The 18,441-nt window shown below is 37.8% G+C and overlaps 1 protein-coding gene across 1 annotated transcript; it reads right to left on the reverse strand.

The window, feature by feature from the left end:
• LOC123766182 (uncharacterized) lies at nucleotides 1-7,515 on the reverse strand. Its single transcript, XM_045755165.2, has 2 exons — nucleotides 7,347-7,515; nucleotides 1-3,116 (listed from the first exon to the last, which is right to left on the reverse strand). Exons 1-2 carry the CDS (start codon nucleotides 7,477-7,479, stop codon nucleotides 2,350-2,352), a joined length of 900 nt encoding a protein of 299 aa, XP_045611121.1. The 5' UTR covers nucleotides 7,480-7,515; the 3' UTR covers nucleotides 1-2,349.
• Between the last annotated feature and the right edge of the window lie 10,926 nt (nucleotides 7,516-18,441).

Here is an 18,441-nt window from a genome sequence, read left to right on the forward strand (position 1 = left end):
TTATTATTTTGTATTTATTTTTATTGCATTTTTTATGCATAACATTTGGACAAATAGCAAAACTGTGAGAAGGTCCCATTTATCTCACTGATAACAGTTTTATGTACCGTGCTTTGCTAAAAAAAAATTAAAATTGGCCAATGGTAAATTACCAAACATTTAGGGGTTTACTGTACAATGTTATTTATACAAATACGCAATAATATTCCAGCCTTTACCAATCCACTACTGGACGAGACCTTCCTGAGTGAATTGGGTTATAAAACCCCTATACTGCATTAAGTAATCTTGTGGAATATGTTTATTTTCAAGCTGCCTGTGCTAGAACATTAGTGACACGAGCAGTTTATATTGTAGCATATTAGTGACACGAGCAGATATTACAGCACAGCAGTGACATGAGCAGTATATTGTACTTACACAAAAATTAAATATATTGTGGAAAAAGTAAGACAGAAGCATATTTATCCTTAAAATTTAACCCCTGGACTGTTCAGCTATTTAAATGTAATACATCATATGCGCATAAAAAAAAAAAAAAGTTAACAAATCAAATGGGAAAATATCACTTGGGGCTATTTGTACACATGAGGTAATTACAAATAACGGACAGAGCAGTGCAAGGGTTAAGAGAAACAATCTTAAATACAAAACCTCTAGAAAACAAAATTTGCAGTCCTTTATTTAAAATACTTTGTGAAGAATGTCTTGAAAGTTGGGTACAAGCATTGCATATCAAGTAACTGATGCCACGAAGAAAACCTCATCTCGGTTCAAGTTTTAAGGCTTGGTGCCAGCATTATAAAATGAGCCATGATTAACAGGTTAATTAATACCAACTAATCTTGACAACTGAGCCAAAATACTTATGCTCAATATTCAGAACTTAGCCACAAATATGCAATTATTTTCAAAATTAAAAATCCAGCTGTAACTTTAAAATTAATCCTTATTTTTGTAACTGAATCATAACTATTCTGCTGCATTTTAAAAAGCATTTCCTTTAAAATGGAAAGAAAAGGAAAGGAAGCAAATTTCCAAACAATTATGACTTGACATATTAGAAATACCATGCCATTACCACTTAGCATTTTACTAATCAATATTCCCTTTCTTAATTAAGCTCAATATTAACACCTTTTATATAACAAGGTTTTGGTCTAAGGCTCTTATAGCTTCAGCTGGAGTTCTAATATCCAGCAATTTGATTTGTTACTATCACTGTTATTTCCATTTTACAAAATAAAATAAAGGAACATAAGTGGGTGATAGTTTAAAAAGACATAAAGCAGTAAACTAGTTCCAGTAGTTTAACTTAACATTGATCAATGAACTTATTTATGTTGAAAGTGATGTTGAGTGGCCCATATTGAGTGGAGAGGAAAAACCATTGACATCCAAGCTGTGAGGAAATTTAAATAATGATACATTATCATCCTAATGTACAGTTTTATTGCCGAGCACTGCAATTTGACTCATAATATTGAGAATAATGCTTGATCAAACTGCTAAGTAAGCTCTAACTCAGGAAATTCCTTTCTGCGCGTTAAAAATGTTTACCCATGCATACATACACAGCTCGCAATGTTGCATGCAAATGTCATGCTCACCTAATTATGTTCTCAAGAATCACACTAAGCATAACTTAAGTACAGCAATTACACACACTACACACACAACCATTAAACAAAATAAATTTTAATATTCAAAATGCTTATAAATGTTCAAGGTCTTGGTGGCATCACCATGGCTCCCTGATATATGCTTATGGCTCGAAATCTTGAAATTCGATTTGCGTCACAATTTTCCATTCAAGTCAATGTTGACCAATGATTCCACACTGGGTTAATTTATATAAAAGAATAACAAAGGCTGCAGGGACATTGATCCTTGGAACCACCACATGGTAACCTCACTGGTGAAGTAAACAAGAAAGTAAATCTGAATTAGCGGTAGTATTCACTAATTCTATAAGATAATAAGGTGGAGGGAAGGAATGTCAGCAACTCCCATGACAAAGCTGTTCAAATTGTTTTCTGTTCTTAGTTAAAAAAAAAATAATAACTTATTAGATTGTACAATCATTTAATTTGCCATTATGTAAAAACTAAATCTTCAGTTGAGCAATCATGTAAATATTAAACAAAAGAGAAAGTAGGAATATTCATTTATTAAAAAAAAATGATTCCTTCAATTTTTCAATTTGAAATTAATTTATATGACACTTTGAAGGTAAGTTGGTAATAATCTATATAATTTGAATAATCAGAAAGTAAGTATTAACTGAAAAAAGCAGAAAGAATATATACAGTACTGAAATTGGCACAGTGGATAGTCGCTGACTTAGTGCTAAAAATGTTCCTCATAATTATACATATCTGCATTAGGAATGTTATCCTCTGGTTGGATTCGATGGGAAAATCCCAAAGAATCTGACTGCACTAATCCTGGTATCCCAATCACAGTGCACCATAGCACAACAGTCAATATATACATAGCAAAATCTTCAAAGAAACACTTAACAATAGTAATTAAATGAGCATATACAGTAATTGTAGTCTGCTGGACTCCACACAACATAAGAGCAATCCCCAAGAAACCAGCTCCACCTCTAGAGCTGGCTTCAATAGCATTCCTTTGACGCCATAGGAGTAGAGCTTCCAATAGTATAAATGGAGCTGAAATGCTATTGAACATAATGTAGCCATAATTGAAGTAAAACAGAGAGCACACTAATAAGGCAATTCCAACAAGTATGACAGAGGACTTGTGTGTCTCAACGGAGGCAATAAGCTGGACGTCTTCCTGAATTACCCTGCTATGTGCAGTATTGGAACTGATGCCACCATTAGCTGTCATTAACCTATTGAAATTTATTAGTTGTTCATTTAAGTCAGGTACAGAACCATTTTGAATTCTACTAGAATTAGCAAGGCTTGACTGGGTAACATTAATGCACTCTTTCCTGATACCAATATTGCTTGCATCACTGTATAGATCAGTGTTGATTGTAGAACTGCTGACATTAAATGTTGGACTGCTATCCAACTCTTCTTCACTCAGAGGATCAGGTGCTAGGAGTGTGTGTGGTGCTGATAACCCAAGACCATCTGGCTCTGTAATGAAACACGATTTAGATAGCCTAGAGCGGTACACAAATGTACTCACAAAAACATTTTCATATGCTTAAACCCTTGTCCCTTAATTTTACCAGAATCAGTGTAAATTATGAAAATAACATTGAAAACCAAACACTACACAAGTATTAAAACAACGTATAGTACTGTACCGTTAGTCATCTAAGAAACTTTTTGTCAAAAGAAGAACCACAATGTTTCAAAATCTAAAGATGTGTATAAACAACCAAATCACTGCTTGTTGAAGATATGTTACATACTCTCAAAAAGATTCAAAAGAGGTAATAAAATGGTACTCTTTGGCACCTTGGGTACCAAGTAATACATGTTGTTGACGCAATGAAATACTGTACAGTACTGAATAGTAATGTTGTGCAGCAGTGTTTAAAGAATGGAGGCTAATACATACCATAATACATTACTGTGCAGTACTTTATCAATTGGACAAGGTTCAGTAACTTTACCTTATACTGTATAATTAAACAGGTTGTTTACAGTTTTAACATGAACCCTCCTGTACTTGTAACTCAGTGGTCAGCACAGTTTCTCACAACCAGAAGGTTCCTAGTTCAATTTCCATAGCAGGACAAAGATGTTAGGGAATGTTTACTCTAAACTGATGCTTCTGTTCACCTAGCATGATATACCAGTAGGTACAGTCCCTGGAAGTTAAGCAAATACTGTGGGTTGTATTCAGGGGAAGGTCAGTAGTTGGTCTAGGGGTTAAGATAAGCCTTACAGGCTTTGTGTCTCTGCCAATGGAAAACCATTTACTGTATATCTGCAGTGCTTTGTTCCTCTTCAAAACTTCCTTTGAAGGGTAGTGTGCTAAAATGAAAATTTTAGGTATGTAGGCAAATGAAAATAGCGAATGTAGGTATGTAGGCAAATAGAGAATTTAGGCATCTGTTAAGGTTAAACTTTAAAACCTTTACTTGAATGTAAGGCAATAGCAAGCAGATTCAGTTCATACATGAGGTGCAACATTACAAATTATGTATATCTACTGAACTACAGCTTTCTAGTAGACAGATAAATTAAAGTGATCCGGCGGTATGATCCTTAACTGTAAAATGACCTAGGTGTAAACACGAGGTGTCTAGAGGCTCGCACTACAATTGGCTCATTTGTTGGTATTCAGTCAAAAGGGCAAAAAACCGTGGGACTTGGCAGAATGAACCAAGCTCTAAAGAATTCGTAACTGGCTCACATTCTAATCAAAGAATTTATTGATTTTTTTAACATAAAATTTACCTGATAAAGAAGGCCGAAAATAGCTACTCTGTCACCAGACTCACTCAAAAACTCAACATCAGTGAACTTACAGTCTGATATATCTGATATAATGAGGCAGAAAAATATTGGGAAGTTCATTGTTCAAAGTCAGAGGGCAGCAGTAGGTAATGCAAAAACATTAAAGCTTGCTATGCATGCCACGTTAGACAAATCTGTATTTAAATACCAGAGTTGAGCCACTAACACTAGTGGTCTCAATGAGATCAGGAAGCTGGCGGCTTGCTAAAGGTCCCCCCCCCCCCCCCCATTTGCCTTTATAATCATTTCTAGCTGTACTTTAAAAGTAACAGAGTTTTGGTATTTATGGCTATGGCAGATAGGCAGTTCCATTAGTTTATAACCCTGTGGGTTAAAAAGTATCTCCTATTCTCAGTCCTACATTGTAGCTCGTTGAGCTTGAAACCGTTGCTCCTTGCTTGTGTTACATCTGACCTTTATGAAGAAATTTTTCAGATCAATATCCTCAAAATTGTTCGGTATTTTAAGTTTCAATGAGATCCGCCTGTCATGCCTGGTTTGCAGTGATGATAGCCCTGTGGCCCTCAACCGTTTCTGATATCTCTGGAATAATTTTTGTTGCGCGATGTTGCACTTTCACTGGAGCAACTATGTCCTCCTAAAGATGAGATCTCCGTGCTTGGATACAGTAATCCACGTAATCCAAAGCACCAGAAATTTATATAATTGAATCACTACCTTCTTTTCCTTAAGGTCAAAGATACGCTTGATTATTCCAAGTGTTTGTTTAGGTTTTTTGACTGCTGTCCCTACCTGCTGTGCAACTTTCATTGTGGTGGATTTTGACTCCTAGGTCCTTTTCCTCATCAATCTGCTGTAATGTAATGTTATTAATTTAGTAGTTGTGGTGTAGGTTGTTATATCCCACATGAAGGGTCTTGTATTTGTCAATATTAAAAAGCATTTGCCAGTCATCTGACCATTTGTGGCATTCATGTAGATCGCTTTGCAAGGCTTCAACATCATTATCATTTCCCACTTTTCCATAAATCTTTGTCTACAGTAAATGATCTACAGTGCATCATATGAAAACATAGACTGCAAAGAAAAATATCTGGCCTCTCAAAATAAACTTCTTCCAAATTACATTTGACTTTGGGCCTCAGGACCCCTAGATGATTCAGTTGAATCCCAGGTTGCTTGCTTTTGACCATGTCGTGGTGTAGTGGCCTAAGGCATTTGCTTGGGGTACCCAGCACATAGGTTCGAATCATCCTCACGGCTCCTATTGATTTTCTCATCGATACATCACGTTAATGTGATTTCTTTGTGCATAAATAATTATAATAATACTTTTATTCCTAAGAATGTGCAAAAGAAAAACATCAGCTGGAGGGACAAGTGTAGGTACTGGGGCTACACAAAAATGAAGCCACTACTACAGTACAGTATAGAGCATTTTGGGTGAAATTCAGAATTTAAATTAAAAATTATTTATAGGTGTAATGGGGTAAACAATACTAAAAGAGAAGTAAGCTAACATATGTGAGAATTTTCATGAAATACAACAAGTGATACAATATAAAAGTGATACTTGATGATGACAGCTGTAGACTATTACATTATGGAATCTGTAGTTCTGGCAACAGTACAGAAGTATTTTTAACATTAATTACAGCAAGTAAATAGAAAGGTGTGTTCTTGTAAAGCTACTATATAATACAGTGTAAACTAGTAAAATTGAAAGGTTTAATTGGGTAAACACTTAAAAATAAACACGATGTAAGATAACATATATGGCTTGAGTAAGCAATTTTACAAAAATAGGTACAATTACTAATTAGATGACAATGAAGAAAAGCATATAATTTTAGTAAATAGAATTTAAGATAACAGTAAGACAAAAAATCTTCTTTCGGTGAGGTAATGTGAGTGAAATTAGTTATATAATATTAAATAAATATTTCATAGTCTCTCTTTTAAACTAGTTGAGAGATGAACAGCTTTTAATTACATTTAGAAGATCATTTCACAATTTGGGACCCTTTATTTGCACAGCATTTCTTCCTTGGTTGAGCCTCACTCTAGAAAAAAAAAAAGGTATTATTTCTCGTGTGGTGACCGTTATCTGGAGATGATTTCGGGGCTTTAGTGTCCCCGCGGCCCGGTCCTCAACCAGGCCTCCACCCCCAAGAAGCAGCCCGTGACAGCTGACTAACACCCAGGTACATATTTACTGCTAGGTAACAGGGGCATAGGGTGAAAGAAACTCTGCCCATTGTTTCTCGCCGGCGCCTGGGATCGAACCCAGGACCACAGGATCACAAGTCCAGCATGCTGTCCGCTCGGCCGACCGTGGGTTCTATTACAGCCCTCTAGGAAGACCTTCCTAGTGGAAGGTCTAGGAAGAGGCTTTCCCTCTAAAAAGACCCTCTAGGTTGCCCAAAACGCTATGCGTATTAGTGGCTTTAGGCTTTGTATGTACTAGCTCTATCTAGAAATCCAACATTATGTTTCTGACTCATCTTGTTTGTACTGTGTGTACTTCTACCTGAATAAACATTTGATTTGATTTGCTTAAGATCAGGATTGGCAGTACAGTTCAATTTTAAAGATATAAACTTGAGAGGGATGTTTGTTATTGTTCTAATTATGATTTATGTTGAGAAATAGCAGTAGGAGGTAATTAAGGGTGTAGATCCCCCACGCAGATAACATAGGCGAGATATGGATAAATGAGCAAATAAAACTTCTTATAGCAAAGGGTTGCAAATTATGGCTATGAATACTTTGGCAACCTTACCAAGAACTAAATATAAAGGCATCTGGCTAAAGATCCGCGACAAGAATAACTAAGTATGTCAGTAACTAAAAAAGAAAATGGTTAAAACGAATAGTTTCTTGGGCTATATATTGTCGACTACAGACTATTGACAGGAGGGGAGATTGCCTTACTTTGCACTTGGTTGGTAAGCGTGGCATCATTAGCCGTGGCACTGCTACCAAATATTTTCCTCTTCCTCTCCTCAGCATTCTCTAATATCTTTCTCCTACGCAGCTCACGCCGCCTCACCACCTCGTCTGCCATGTTTACAAACTGCTTCACGTTCCTCTTCGCCGACCCCTGCATGCCACAGTCTTGTAAAAATATTCTTATTTTTAACAAATTTGGAAATTATTTTATATACAAGAAACTAATATATAAATTTATGTCACTTTCATAAATTAAACATAACTTTAATATTAAAGAAATAATTATGAGGAACTGTATGTCTTGAAATACTTTATATATTTTTGGGTTAATTAAATAACCCTATTTTTCTGCTTATTGGTAATCTTAAGTTCGTAGCTATATATATATACTGTTATTCTTCTTTTTTTGTTAACAAGCTTAGGTATACACAGCAATGTGCTGCTACCCTATTCTATATGAAAGATTCCAAAGTGTAGATCGAAACCTAGCTATAAGTTCATCTAATATCCCCATCTCACGGGATGGTTAGTCATACATACATGGAGTGAACTTGAACATGGAGTGTATGTATACATGGAATCCATATACATGGAGTCCACATATATGGAATCAAGAGGGAACATGAAATGCGAAGCTAATCTATTAGCCTGCACTAGAAAAATCTGGGTACAGCACAGTATGTATACCTGATAAACATTTGATTGTAAAATTGAACGTATCCAGAGTAGGATGACAAAGTTAATTCCCCAGATTAGAAACCTGTCATAGGAAGAGTGATTAACAAAACTTAAATTGCATTCACCGGAAAGGCGAGAGTTACAGGTGACATGATAGAGGTTTACAAGTGGATGAATGGACATAACCAAGGGGATATTAATAGGGTATTCTCTATTAATATCCCCTTGACACATTCAAGTGAATTTATATCCATTCCATAGTACGGCGACCAAAACTGAACTGCATGATCTAAATGGGGCCTAACCAGAACAAGATTCAAAATTCAAATTCAAGATATATAGCTGATGAACAATACCAGGTGTTCTGTTATTAACGATTCGATTAATAAATCCCAGTGTCCTATTTGCCATATTACGAACATTTAGGCATTGATTTTTTTTAATTTTTACTAATCATAACTCCCAGATCCCTCTCGCAAGCCGACTTCGCAATCTCAACACCATCTAGTTCGTATCTTGTAACTCTATCATCACTACCCAGCCTCAAAATCTTACATTTATCAGCATTAAACTGCATCTGCCAATCTCTTAACCATTTCAAAACCTTATTTAGATCGTCTTGAAGTGACAGTGAGTCCCTTTCCGTGCTTATTTCCCTTCCGATTTTTGCTTAATTATAGCTTCCCCCCCCCCTTTCTATGCCGTAAATGCCTAAACTCTGTTAACTTTTAAAGTACAGCTGGAAAAGATCAAGGCAAATGGGGGGGACCTTCGACAAGCCGCCAACTCCCTGTCCTCGTCGAGACTACTAGTGTTAGAGGCTCTCAGATAAACTCAGGTAACTGATCTTCTAATTTCTTGAAATACTGTGGCTTTTACAAGAGATTGGAATCGAACTCAATTTCAGGCTTATCACATGCAGCTTTAGCTGCCTTGTCTGTCGCATCACGCTGGACAACACCTATGTAGGGGGAAGGGAATTATCAAATTCAAATTCAAATGTTTATTCAGGTAAAGTACATACATACAAGGTGTGAAACAAACATTGATGGATTTATAGATTGAGCTAGTACATACAATGCCTAAAGCCACTATGACGCAAAGCGTTTCGAGCAGCGCTCGAAAGGGGAAAGCGCTATCAATGCAGGGTTCCTTTTGTAGGGTCTGCGTGGTGTAGTAGTCAGAGTACCAGTTATGCTCATGTGCGCGAACACCTGTGCTTTCTGGGTTCGAGTCACTTGCAGGGGTTGGTCCCTGATGTGTGTTTATCTCTTACTTGTGGTTTAGCAGTATATATATATATATATATATATTAGTATATTTTGGTAGCAGTCTTTCCTGTAGACATATATTATTAAATATGACCGAAAAAGTAAGATTAATAATTCTAACACGAATTTTCTCAATCTTTCGTACATTACGCTTCACTGTTGGAGGTAAATCAAAAATCACTTCTCCAAAATTCATTTTTATTTCTAGTCTGACGCGACACGGGCGCGTTTCGTAAAACTTATTACATTTTCAAAGACTTCACAAATACACAACTGATTAGAACTTGCGTTTCCCTGATTTTATATCTACATTTGAGTGAGGTGGGAAGGGTGATGTGGCATTACATTTGAGTGAGGTGGGAAGGGTGATGTGGCATTAACACAAGACAGAACACTAGGGGATATTAATAGGGTATTAAAAGTATCAACACAAGACAGAACAGAAACAATGGGTATTGAATAGAAGTGTTTGTAGAAAGCCTATTGGTCCATATTTCTTGATGCTTCTATATTGGAGCGGAGTCTTGAGGTGGGTAGAATCTTGATGTCAAGAAGTCAACACCAGCAATCAACAGCCAATTATTGCACAACTATATTCTACCCACCTCAAGACTCCGCTCCAATATAGAAGCATCAAGAAATATGGACCAATAGGCTTTCTACAAACACTTCTATTCAATACCCATTGTTTCTGTTCTGTCTTGTGTTGATACTTTTAATACCCTATTAATATCCCCTAGTGTTCTGTCTTGTGTTAATGCCACATCACCCTTCCCACCTCACTCAAATGTAATGCCACATCACCCTTCCCACCTCACTCAAATGTAATGCCACATCACCCTTCCCACCTCACTCAAATGTAGATATAAAATCAGGGAAACGCAAGTTCTAATCAGTTGTGTATTTGTGAAGTCTTTGAAAATGTAATAAGTTTTACGAAACGCGCCCGTGTCGCGTCAGACTAGAAATAAAAATGAATTTTGGAGAAGTGATTTTTGATTTACCTCCAACAGTGAAGCGTAATGTACGAAAGATTGAGAAAATTCGTGTTAGAATTATTAATCTTACTTTTTCGGTCATATTTAATAATATATATATATATATATATATATATATATATATATATATATATATATATATATATATATATATATATATATATATATATATATATATATATATATATATATACAAGAATTCTTACATTCTTGTATAGCCACTAGCACGCATCGCGTTTCGGGCAAGTCCTTAATCCTAATTTTCACACTTACACACCCCTCAGGAAGCAGCCCTATAGCAGCTTTCTAACTCCCAGATACCTATTTGCTAGGTGAACAGGCGCATCAGAATGAAGGAAATTCTGCCCATTTGTTTCCGCCTCCGCCGGGGATCGAACCCAGACCCCTCAGGACTACGAACCCCGAGCGCTGTCCACTAAGCCGGTATCTATTTTGAATGTTGGGTTTTAAGTGCTTGAAGAGCTGAAATTGAATCAGAAAATTACTCCTCCGCTATTCTTCAATGCGTTAGTGACAAGTTGTCACTAACAGTATCAGCAGCTGATTCTGTGTGTGAGTGCGCGGAGCTGAGCCAGTAATTCAGTCTCACCCGTGTGGTCTGTGTATAAACTTACACGTTTTCTTTGAAAAGATTAGAGAAAACGTGCTTGAATGAAAGGGGGTTCTCTTTTATGCTTGAATATTTATTTATTTAAGAAAGTACATTAGGTTTATGAGAGTACATAGCTTTAATGTTTTTACATTCTTGTAAAGCCAATAACACGCATAGCGTTACTTGAATTTACCTGAGGGCCACTAACACTCTAGTGGCCTCGACGAATACAGGAAGCCGCCGGTTTGTCAAAAGTCCCCCAATTGTCCACACTAGTAACTAAGTGGTAACATATATGCTTATAATATTTTGCCAAAACTGTGTTAACTTTTATAATCTAACTGGAAAATATCATTAAGGCAAAGGATGGGAGGACCTTCAACACGTCGCCGGCTTCCTGTCCTCGTCGAGGCCACTAGAGTTAGTGGCCCTCAGGTGAATCAGGTAACTCATGTATATATATCACTAGAACTAGCTTAATATTAGTCGATCAATCAGGCACATAACCAGAGTAAGTTTTTTTTAGTTTAGTTCATTTATTATGCACCCCATACCCATATTGTGGTCAGTAGTGAAAAGGGTTACAGAGGCACATAATGGGCTCAGGGACTGAACCCTATAATTCATTTAGATAAACAAGTTACAATCTTGATGAGCTAGTTTCAAAATTCAGTATAAGTCATCACATCAACAATGGGTTCGAGATCGACCACAAGTACAGTTTCTAAATTAAGCAACTGACATATGTGGAGAGCTAGTGTCACAATTGATATGTTTGTCCTGCACACCGCCCCCCCATCCAGTGGGCAGCGGTGGATAGGTTACAATCACTTAGTTACTACCTACAGTTAGCAAACTGGGGATATTTGGCTAAAATTTCTGGTAGCAGATCATTTTGAATGAAATATTTACACATCTCTGGAACATGGGTTATAGAATTGTCTCTAAACTCACGTATCTTTTCGCACTCCATCACATAGTGACGGAGGGTCTGCGAATAATTTTGTTGACACAGTTTACATTTGGTCAGGTTTACATCAGCAGATAATGAGAATTCCCAGAGATACTTGTCTCGAGTCTAAGCCGAGCAGTAGTAACATCTAGAAGTCTGCTGATTTTATTGGATGAACCATAGATGTGTGGCTCCTCTTGCATGATAGTATGATGATAGATGAAATTACTGGTGTCGATATCACTTTGCCTCAGATCTACAAGATCTTGTTGAAGTTCTCGGTGTACTGCTGCTCTCAGATTGCTCATTGACAATCCAAGGTTACACTCAACGGCTCCTTTAAAGGCAGATTCTTTAGCTAACTTATCAGCTCTATCATGCATTCGGAGACCAACATTCGGAGACCAACATTCGGAGACCAACATTCGGAGGCCAACATTCGGAGACCAACATGAATGTTGGCCAATTGTCTAATGCTTTGTTCATTTGCCAGAAAATTGTCACCAAATTGATTGGGAGACAGCTTCTTCAATAACGAATTGTAAAGGCACTTGTAGATCAAGAACTAGCTATAGGTTCAACTCTTTTTCCCATCTCACAGGATGGTTAGCCATACATGGAATTAGGGGAGATAATGCCTGCCTTAATACAAAAACAAATCAACTATGACTAAAAATCAGGTGAGAACATAAAATGTAAGGCTGATCTGTTCCCCTCCACTAGCAAAATCTGGGTACAGCACAAGAATATCTTCCAATATTCCTGAGTGTATGAAGTAATTACAGAGCTCAAAGTGCCTCATACCATTAGGTCTGAAGTCATATATAACAGGGCAATCACAGATATAGTGCTGGACAGTATGTCCCAGCTCTTGTTCACATAGTTTACAATTGGAATGTTCACCATTGGGGGGATTCATTACCTGCAGCCACCTGCTGTTTAATATCTACAAATGCAAGGCCATGAATGTGGGGCATAACAACCCTCGCCACAACTACCAAATTAATAGCATTACAACAGATTGATGAAGAAAAGGACCTGGGAGCCAAAATCCACCACTCATTAAACGTTGCGCAACAGGTGGATACAACAGTCAGAAAAGCTAACCAAATCCAACAGTACCAGTAGTCTAAGTCGATAGTCTGAATTGATAGTACTTAGTTGATGATGAACAAATCCAGAAGGGCCGTGACGTGGATTCGAACCTGCGTCCGAGAGCATCCCAGACGCTGCCTTAATCGACTGAGGTCCGGGATGCTCTCGGACGCAGGTTCGAATCCTCGTCACGGCCCTAGTGGATTTGTTCATTTGATGCATCACGCAATTGTGATTTCCGTGTGTACTTAGTTGATAATACTTAGGTCCCGGAAGTACAGTCGGGTTCGGTCTCGACGCATAATCGAGAGTTCCGGATTAGAATCCCAGACTTGACAGAAATGGTTGTGCACATTTCCTATCACCTAATGTATCTGTTCACCTTGCAGTAAGTAGGTACTATTTGTCCCAACGGACAAATAACGTGGTACTATAAATCACAGCGGCTCAGCAACAATCACGTTTTCTATGAGTGAGTCGCTAGGGTAAGGTGGGTTAGGGCACCCCGGCCTCCTAATAGCACATCGTATTTTGACGTATACTTTACCTAAGGCCAAAAATTGTTCTACTGGTGGCGGCTCGCGAAAGTGACATAATGTCCCATTTTCTACTGGTGGGTCCTCTGGCAGGTTAGAATAGGGCACTTTAGTACCACAGTGTCTTGACATTGGGAACGTTGGCGAGAAGGGCTGAGGATCACCGGTTTTGTGCATAGTTTAAAGTCCGGTGTGGCAAGGCGGGAGGTCGGGCCCAACACAGTGCAGGTTTTCAGCTCACAATATGTTAGAAAATGAGTTCATATGTGTTAACTTGTTCCGAGTAGCTGAATCTATAACATCAACAACAAGTTCCAAGTAGCACGGGCTATGGTGAGCCCGTAACTTACCTGGCACAGGAGCGGGGCAAGTAGCACCGGCTATGGTGAGCCCGTAGTGGACTTACCTGGCACGGGAGCGGTGCTGTGCTGGCTGTGTTTACTATTTGTGTCTACAGAATCGAGCCATTAGCTCTTGGACCCCGCCTTTCTAATCAATCTATTTTCCTCTATTATATCTACTAAATATATTTCTCTTTAACACACACACACAGGAAGTAGCCCGTATCAGCTGTCTAACTCCCAGGTACCTATTTATTGTTAAGTGAACAGTAGCATCAGGGTGAGGGAAACTGCCCATTTGTGTCCGCCCCCGCCGGGAATCGAACCAGGGCCATTCGGACTACGATCCATAAGTGCTGCCCACTCAGTAGGCCCCATATTTCCGTGATGAAACAGCTGCGCCCAATAATGCCACGAGTGCTGTCGGGTGTTGGGGTAATAGCTAGGCCTTACGACTTCGCAACATTTTTGTACAGTTGGTACTGCCAAGGAGCATGGAGGCCCTGGCTGACCGGGTTCGAATCTTACAGGGGTAAAGAGTTTTCTGATGCATGTTGGCTTGGGGGACCATTACACTTCTTACATTTTCAAAGACAATTTTTACATTGTTTCATGCTTATATTTGTTTTTTGGGTGAGGTGATAGGGCACAAAATATATTAGTATATTTTGGTAGCAGTGTTTCTTGTAAACATATGTTGTTGAATATGACCGAAAGGGTAAGATTAATGATTCTAACACGAATCTAATAACATTCACACACACACACATTATATATATATATATATATATATATATATATATATATATATATATATATATATATATATATATATATATATATATATATATATATGTCGTACCTAGTAGCCAGAACGCACTTCTCAGCCTACTATGCAAGGCCCGATTTGCCTAATAAGCCAAGTTTTCATGAATTAATTGTTTTTCGACTACCTAACCTAACCTAACCTAACTTTTTCGGCTACCTAACCAAACCTAACCTATAAAGATAGGTTAGGTTAGGTTAGGTAGGGTTGGTTAGGTTCGGTCATATATCTACGTTAATTTTAACTTCAATAAAAAAAAATTGACCTCATACATAATGAAATGGGTAGCTTTATCATTTCATAAGAAAAAATTAGAAAAAAATATATTAATTCAGGAAAACTTGGCTTATTAGGCAAATCGGGCCTTGAATAGTAGGCCAAAAAGTGAGTTCTGGCTACTAGGTACGACATATATATATATATATATATATATATATATATATATATATATATATATATATATATATATATATATATATAAAGTATCATGGTAGTAGATCAGTAGGCCAGTGTAATGGCCTCAATAAATCTTCCGTGGTTGATAGGCTTAAAGCCCAATACAGAACCAAAACTAACTATAATCTAACAAACTAATACTAAAACTAATTACTAGCGTGCGAGTAGTACTAACTACAACAAAACAACAAGGGCGAGAGGGAAATAGCATAGTTAAATCCCATTAAAGCACCAGGCGGCCGAAGGACATCAGTGAGTCACTCTTACCTTAAAAGGCAGCAGCGACGCTCACATCTCGAGTGAAAAACAAATAATCGCTACTGTAAACTCACACAGTATACAGAGTAGTTTACTGTATAGTTTATAGAGACTTGTAGTAGCCTGGGACCTGGTGGAGGAGGTACGGCGCTCGTCGGTGGTGGAAAGGAGGGTAGTTGTGACAGCAGGTGTAGGAGGGAAGAGCTGGGATCACCTGTGACCATAAGGTCAGCCCCAGCCACACACGCCCCGCTCCTGGCGAGTGAATCCACTCCTCTCAACCCCATAACAAGCAAACAATATTGTCACTCATTCTTGCTCTCATGGGGGGTCAAAAATATTAGTTTTATAAACAAAATGTATTGGAGTGCTAAAATATATTGCTTTTAATAGAAAAACCAGTGTAATAATATATATATTTTCAAATACCGTGTAGATTTATAAGTACTTCTATGCAAATGTCTCAAAATTTGTGAATTACGTTAAATACTAACACTAAAAAAAACTACCAGATAACACAGCTGATTGTTTGAAATAACGATAAATAACACGAATAAACCCACCTATCTGAAGCTCTCCTTTATTCTTGTTTATTAACTTGATTTTTTAGATTTGCAAACACGGTCATGTTTGGGCGCTAAGCTTACAGCTGAGTTGCCACTCCAAGCTTACGGCCAGAGTTGTATCGTCAAGGAGTAATACCCGCCCAGCCAGCAAGTGTATCACCCAGGACACAGCAGTAAACATATTGATCAATAATAAACCAATAAGGAGAGAAAGTTACTCCGGCACTCCATAATATTTCCTCAAGACCAGAGAGCGTGGGATACACTGGCCCTGGCGAGAGCGTGGGCCACACTGGCCCTGGCGAGAGCGTGGGCCACAGTGGCCCTGGTGATAACAGCCATTATAGCTAACTTGGGTTCACCACCATCATCAGAAACGTCCTTTTGCTCCGTGATGCCCAACTACCAGGACTAACAGTTAATGTTTCTGGTTGAAGAGATCAGCTCAGTCAGAGCTGTGTTGGGGGGTGAAGGTTCAGCTTGACGGGGTGGGGTGGGGGGTTCAGCTTGACGGGGCGGGGGGGGGGGTTTAGCTTGACGGGGCGGGAGGAGGTTCAACTTGACCTGGGTTGACGGAGGTGGCAAAGAGTACACATTAGGACAATAATGGCCACTGGACATAACTTACTCATGTGTCCTGCAATGTTATTCTTGCAAGGTTTTTCTCTAGTAGGATTCGTCAACAGAGTGGTTCGTGAGCCTCCGTTCTTAACAGAGCTTTTAGAGCTCCTTTTGCCAATGAAGCACTTAGAGAGCTCCCAATCCGTCACTGAGGTGCTTTAAAACGTCGTCATGAGAGTGCTTCTCAAGTCCCACCTTGTCAAACGAGCAGTTTGAGTCCCAATCCATTTATGGAGTGCTTCGTGACCTCCTTAAACGTCATCCAAACGCTTTTGAGCCTCCAGAAAGCAAACCTTTAGAACATCAAGACGTCAAAGCATCTTAAACTCCCAAACAGTGAATAGAGTGCATCTTGAGCCAAGTCAATAACTGTCATATCCTGTCAATAACTTGTATTATGTCTCTGCTCTCAAAGCTCATTCACTTAACTAATTCACTTCACGTTTGGGACATTTATTTATTTATTTATTTATTTATTTATTTATTTATTTATTTATTTATTTATTTATTCATTTATTTATATACAAGAAGGTACATTGGGGATTAACAGAGAATATAGAAATTAAGTTGAATTTACATTCTTGTAAAGCCACTAGCACTCATAGCGTTTCGGGCAAGTCCTTAAACTAACAGAAAATTTTAGATAAATTAACAGTAAAATTGATAAAAAATGTTTACAGGTACTTTACAGCTTTTCTTTACAGGTACAGAAATTTTAAGTAAAATAATTACAGTAAAATTGACAAAAAAAAATTACAGGTGCATTGAAGAAATTTTAACACAAAAGTAGATTAGAATAATAATAACAATACACAATAAAGAAACAAGGATTAGAAACTAGGTACATGAGAATAACATTTCAGGGTTATACATTGGTTCACTGAAGCACAATATGAGGATCATTTCAATGAAAAGTTTCAAGGAATAATGCAGTAGAATATGCACTCAATACAATAACCATGATATCAGATGATATCTAAGATTACAATGGTAAAGTAATATGGCTTAGGTACAAATATTGGGGATTGAGTAGCACTAGACACAGTGTGAAGATAAAGCACTTGGTTGAAAACTATGAAGATGAAATTAGGGTCTTTTTGGTTTTATTTTTGAATAAGGCAAAAGTTGGATAGCTTTTCAAATCATTAGGGAGTGAGTTCCGTAGACTAGGTCCTTTTATTTGCATAGAGTGTTTATATAGATTAAGTTTGACTCTGGGGATATCAAAGAGATATTTATGTCTGGTGTGATGGGTATGGGTTCTATTACATCTGTCCAGGAAGAGTTTCAGAACAGGGTTTGCATTTAAAAAAGGGTTTTATAAACGTAATTTACACAAGAGAATGTATGGAGTGGTTTTATGTTTAGCATGTTTAGGGATTTGAACAAGGGAGCTGTGTGTTGTCTGAAGGCAGAGTTAGTTATTGTCCTGATAACAGATTTTTGCTGGATGATGATGGACTTGAGGTAGTTTGCAGAGGTTAAACCCCATGCACAGATACCATAAGTAAGATAGGGATAGATAAGTGCATAATAGAGTAAGAGGAGAGCAGAGTAGGATACATAATATCTGATCTTAGAGAGTATACCAACTGTTTTAGAAACCTTTTTAGTTATGTGTTGTATATGGATGCTGAAGTTGAGTCTCTTGTCTAAGTATAGGCCAAATATTCCATCATTTTTGTTGCTAATGTTTACATTATCTATCTGAAGCTGAATTGGATTTGTTGATACAAATGACACCATGTGGGCATGGTGTGGCCTCACGACACACCTGTGATCTATAGGCATGGTGTGGCCTCACGACACACCTGTGATCTATAGGCCTGGTGTGGCCTCATGACACACCTGTAATCTATAGGCCTG

Source organism: Procambarus clarkii, chromosome 1 (genome assembly GCF_040958095.1).
Source record: "Procambarus clarkii isolate CNS0578487 chromosome 1, FALCON_Pclarkii_2.0, whole genome shotgun sequence".
In the NCBI taxonomy this organism is placed as follows: domain Eukaryota; kingdom Metazoa; phylum Arthropoda; class Malacostraca; order Decapoda; family Cambaridae; genus Procambarus; species Procambarus clarkii.

What these genes read in the sequence shown, in the direction of transcription:
- LOC123766182 (XM_045755165.2), bottom strand. Translation starts at nt 7,479, where the DNA reads ATGGCAGACGAGGTGGTGAGGCGGCGTGAGCTGCGTAGGAGAAAGATA. An exon ending in GCTTACCAACCAAGTGCAAA is followed by an intron (nt 3,117 to 7,346) that starts GTAAGGCAATCT and finishes GTTTCATTACAG; the next exon opens with AGCCAGATGGTCTTGGGTTA.